The sequence below is a fragment of the Antrostomus carolinensis genome, unplaced genomic scaffold, assembly GCF_000700745.2.
Source record: "Antrostomus carolinensis isolate BGI_N321 unplaced genomic scaffold, ASM70074v2 scaffold9768, whole genome shotgun sequence".
Lineage (NCBI taxonomy): Eukaryota > Metazoa > Chordata > Aves > Caprimulgiformes > Caprimulgidae > Antrostomus > Antrostomus carolinensis.
Genome location: NW_010334983.1, coordinates 1 through 5765, shown reverse-complemented (window position 1 = coordinate 5765; position 5765 = coordinate 1). Strand labels below are relative to the sequence as shown.

Genomic DNA, 5765 nt, shown 5'->3' with positions numbered 1-5765 from the left:
AGGCAAGCTGTTCAGCACGCTCTGAACAAATGATATGGGTTATTTCAGATTAAAAAGGAATGAACCTCTAGAACCTTTCAAAAACCAATAATAAAACCAGAAAAACATCAAAAAAACCCACCACCTTCTCAGCAGCTATCTCCCTAGTTACACCAAAAAGCCTATTAACATGGAAATTCTTATAATGTTTGAAATCCACACAATCATACACATAATTCATCTAGGAAGAAAAGCCAATCTGTATGGGGAATACCCCTTGTTTAAGGGCATCTAGGTTCTGTAAGTTTTAAAGATAATTAGGAAAATAAATAAATGTGAAAAAACTCTCTTCATATCAGTAGTATCTCACATTATTTGGATGATTGCTTCTGTTTCTTGTTATTCTTTTGCTTTTGCTAGTAGATTTTGTGTCTGGCCACTCAGAAAAAGCCCCTTCCCCATTTAAGAGTCCAGAAATGGAAGCTTAATGGGAAAGAACATTCTGTTTTCACCTTTCCAATTAGAATGTCAACCCACATTCTTGAGTTTCTACATAATAAAGACTTTTATTTATATAAAAGCAATGAGATGCAAAACAATTTCACAACTCCTACAAAAATGAAGTATAAGCAAAAATATCAATTATGACTTGTACTCATAACTTTACAAAAGCATTTATCAGTTACACTGACTGCATAACTGCAGTTACAACAATCTCTTGCAAATATACGAAGCCTACTACATATTGTCATATTTTACTTTGCCATCAGCATAAATCTGTGTGACTCATTACCTTTTTCTAAGTATCTTCTAAAGCAACACCAGAATACAGATACCAATAGAAAAGACAGATGTGTTAAAAATATTATCAATATATTTCAAAGTTATTAGAAAGGCACATTATTTACTGTGTTATTCCTTGGCTCCTACTGCTGTAACTATATTGCTGCTTATAAACTTAAAAGTTTTTAAGCCTTAATTCAAACAGTTGATTTACTGTATTGGATAGTACTGTATTGGCTGCATTTGCAGAATCCAAACTACTGAGCCATCTGCACCACAACTGCTTTCCAGGCTTTGTCTTTGTCAAAATCCTTTAAGGTATTATTGGAAACCTACAAGCAAACAAATTTCAGATAAATGGAAACATGAAACAATGCTTTGGCTAAAAACTGAAGTTCAAGCAAATAAATATCTGAGAGAAACTAGGAGAATGTAAACACAAATAGTTACAGTCTGAGTTATTAAAATATTCTACACATTGTAAATTGTATAGTTTTGTATATTGTATAGTATACATTTATGATATAAAATTGAGTGTAAATTGTATAACACTTGAGACATTAGGCCAAAGAAACTTGGCCAAGTTCCTATTTTAAACAAGTTAGTACATTTTTTCAAGATTTTTGCAAAAATGTGACTGAAAGCTCTAGCATCTAAATCTCTGAACCCAAAGGCAGAAGTAGCCCCCTACAGTGCAACTGATGCAAGATTTATCTACACACATGCAAGCAAACTAAGGTCTTGCCTAAGAACACAGACTTCTGAGAAGCCAAAGGGACCTACAACTTCACCTGTAACATCGGTCATGTGTTTAAATACTAGAAGGGAAGTAAAAAGGTGTTGCTTTTCCAGACAAAGCGCTCCTTTTAGCATTTAACTTGCACCCAGTTTCTCAGTGACTCACAAACTAGGCATACTTATGTAAATAATTCCTGGAAAAGATCTGTTTAGCCATGCCATGACCTATGCTCCAATTCTGATCTTTATCACCAGTGTAGTTAGGACATGGAGAGACCTGGAATTCCAGGCACCTTCCTCTGCACACTACTTATATTGTCTAGTACAAGTAGCCACCCACTTAGCTTGGCCATTGTTGTTCCTACGCTTCAGGTTCTTCACTCTTCCCATTCCTGGTTTAGGAATTCCCCAGGAATGCATGGGAGGGTGCTTGGAATTCCAGGTCTCTCCATGTCCTAACTACTGTCCTAACCGACTGAGCTAGCGGGGCTTAAAGAACTCAGCTTAATAAATTCAACCCCCACACCAGGCCTTGGAAAGGTACATCAAGTATGTTCATTCCACAGCCCAAAACTTCTGTTCACACTGAAAGGGTTAAATCCATTCCTTTCTTAAAGATGGCTATCTCATTATCAGAACACGATCATGCAAGGCCCACATCTTTTCTGTAACATCATTCTGACATATAAATAGCAATTATGGATCTGTATCCTGTGGAGTAGGACACTCATTCTATCTTAGTACAGTGAGCAAGCTTACAGCTTTTTCTCTCTTATCAGGACTTGTCACAGGTTTACAGATACTGAGCCTGTCATGCCACAGTTACCATTTAACTATCAAAATATTATGTCTTTATTACAAAATTCACCAGTGCATTAATATCTTTATAGCTTTACAGAGCAGCTTTTAATTGTAATCTGTATTAAGTAACATAAAACATTACAAAAAAATATCCTTTTCAATACAGATTTTAAAATTTTATGATGGGTATAAATACATACCTCTGTTGTTCTGTACTCCTGTTTTTTAACCTGTGATGCTGTCCATGACGAATCCTGTAGTTTCATTTTTGCCTTGTAATTTACACACTGTATTACAGTTCCAATAGTAAGGCATGCCTGAATTAGTAGCATCAACATCAGAAGCAACAGGAGTACATCGTAAGATTGCTGAAAATAGAGACATAAAATATGTTGTTAACTACCTGAATAAAATATTTTCTGCCACTCTCAGTCCTTGAGATTTGTATCAAGATTTCACTTTTTAACTCAAATTATAATTTACAGTTTATTTCAGCATGAAGCTTTAATTAAAATTTGAGCACCTGAGTTTGCTCAAAGTACACCAGATCAATAATTTTTTTAACAAAACATTGATTTGCCAAATGATCTTTTCCTCTAGAAACAGAACAGAATTGAGGAAACTACTCTCTAAAATATAGAGCCTCCCTGCTGGTTCTGACCTGAGCAATGCTGCAGCTATGCCTGGCTCTGACCTTGCCCTGCTGGCTTGAGTTCCTGGCTGACCTTGGATCTGCTTCACCACTATGGACTTGTCTGGCAATCACTGAACTATTGGCTGAACCTGGTTACCACAGCCAGACCTGCTTTGTTCTTCTTTGTTTGGGTACTGCAGGACAGCATCCCTTGCCAATGAGGTCACTGTCCTTGCCTGCCTTGCTGTCACTTTCCTCTCCATTGTTCACCCTCCTTTGCAGAGCAGCCCACTCTTGCTGCATCCAGACACAGAGTAGCACAAGAACGCAACAAATGCTCTGCAGGGTCACACCAACTGTCCAGACAGCCCAGTCTTCTGTCTCCAACATGTGTGACAGGAGAAGCTCCTTAAAGAGAGTGTGTAAGCTGTGGCCACTTCCCGAGGTCCAACAACACACTATACTCCTCCAATATCAGAACAGGATCACATACTCAAAAAAAGCTGGTTTTCCAGTATGTAAGATCTCAGTTTAATAAATATTTTCCCTCTCCTTCTAAAATTACAAGACTGCTTAAGGACTAATGGGCACTAAGAGTCAAGACTTACTGACACTATTTTAATACCCATGAACAGTTCTTTTAACATCGTCATGGATTGCTAAACAATCTGACAGTAAAGCCCTAGGAAACTCCTCAGCAATGCACTGGTAACAGTTCATACTGAAATGCTCTAAGATTTGCAAACTTTTTTTTCTTCTCTGCCCCAATCCAGGCTTTGAATGAATCCAGGTGTAAGCTTACAATCCCAACATGCCACCTGTTGGTAGACATCCTAAGAAACAGAAAAAATACATTCCTCAAGTAAACCTAGAATCTTTTATTTATATACTACAAATTTATAAAAATCTCAAGGAGTCCAGCATATTACATACTATTTTTACTGATTCTTTAGAATAACGTGCCATAATTCCAGGACAGCAACAGATTCAACATACTTAAAATTATATCATTACTCAAATAAGAGTAATTTCTATATCATTTTATCCAATCTGTATAATGCAGTACCTTGTCTTCTTATACTTCCTAATTCATTCTTGTGTTGCTACTGTAATATGTAGATGTTAATTTTTCAATTGCATACAAATACATACTTTAACAGCAGGTGGATAACTTTTAAAGATGTCAACAACTTGCATGATACTGAAGGATAAGTATGCAGAAGCTGTGAACAACAAAGGAGAGGTAACACTGCTAATGGCAATCAGGACCTCAACCTAAAAAATAATAAATGTTAAATAAGAATAAAAACAAGTTAACATTTTGGTTTGTGAGCTATATCTCCTTAAAGCAAGTATAACAAAAGTGTGTACGATTACACATATGAGACAAATAAAGAGCCATCCACACTGCAGAGATACAGAAGCAAGCTCTGAATAAATTAATTTTCCTAGCCAAAACACTGCTGCTTTGTAATTTGTTTCCCATTTAACATGGATGATGGGGTTTTTGTTTGATTTCAAAAGTGCCCTTCATATGTAGATAGAGGAAGCAATACCCAATTTAGAAAGCTAGTATAGAAGTATAATTTATTCTTCTGTTTCTATGAAATAATGAGAATTAACAGCAGATATTGCAGGCTTACCACCACTACACAAATAAATTTGAGTGCTTCAAGGCAAATTTATTTCAATACAATAATAACTGAGTTTTCATTCAAATATCATCCTATAGGATCAAATTGTGACTTCAGTTGTGGTCATGCATCGTTACTGACTTAAAATATGGTTGCATGACTGTAACTTAGAATGGCTGTGTTGGCTGCTAGCCAAGGGCTAGTCCAGTGAAACTATCACAATGTTTTAAGGAGGCTTAACTACATATCTGGGATAGTCAAAGAATAAATGCACTCTATTGAATATTCTCAGTCCCTGTTGCTTGTCATGCAGATAAGGAACTTGTTTAGAATACATTCTAGGTCCAAAGCAGCCTTGCACACCTAATTTTCTTTTTTCAGAAACCACAGTTCATAATGAAAGGAGAACAGAACAGAAAAGACCTCAGCTCAGGAGCACGAAAGCAGTTCTGGCCAGACCACATGAAGTATGTTGCTCTCCCATAGCAATACCCATTTCCAAGGAACCAGTACAAAAAAAACCAACAAATAGTTCTTTGAATTCTCTTCTAGAATTGGTGGAATTAATTCTCCAAAGGACCTATTGGATTTTTTTTCAGGAATATCAGCTTACACCTGTGCTACATATTTCTGTCACATTTTGTAGAAGTAACTAAAAACAAGCAAATATGAGTATTGCCCTCTACCACAGGCAGGCTTTCTTAGCATTATTCCACTCTAATGGTAAAATCTAAGAATTTTACACACTTACCAGACATTTACTTGGATGTTCAGCAGCTACATGACTTGCAATAGCACTTGGAAAGCACTAAACAAAAAAGCATAACAAAATAAATATTTACATACTTGAAAATTACACAAATTATAATCGAGTTACAGTGATTCAGAGTTGTCACAGATCACATCCTACATTTCCTGAAAAGGTAAAATTGTATAGACTTGTTATGACAGTATTAGGAATCTATTAGTCAAATGGAGATAAAACTCATCTTAATTTAACTCACATTTAAAGAGTATCATGTATTAAACCTACACATACTGAAACACTATTATCCCCAAAACTTGACGCTTCTACATAAAAACCTAATGAACCCTACTGAACTTCATGAATTCTGAACGCTGAAAAACTTTTTATGATCTTTTCCCACTTCATGCTGAAGGAAGACCATGGAGCAGATACTCCCAGAAACTATGCT

The 5765-nt window shown here is 36.0% G+C and overlaps 1 protein-coding gene across 1 annotated transcript; it reads right to left on the bottom strand.

The window, feature by feature from the left end:
• Positions 1-520: 520 nt before the first annotated feature.
• Positions 521-5377, bottom strand: LOC104529926 (membrane protein MLC1-like; the record flags this gene model as incomplete). Its single annotated transcript, XM_010174371.1, has 4 exons — positions 521-1094; positions 2502-2669; positions 4088-4210; positions 5321-5377. Coding segments are annotated over 4 exons (423 nt in total), but the record flags the coding sequence as incomplete, so codon positions are not given.
• Between the last annotated feature and the right edge of the window lie 388 nt (positions 5378-5765).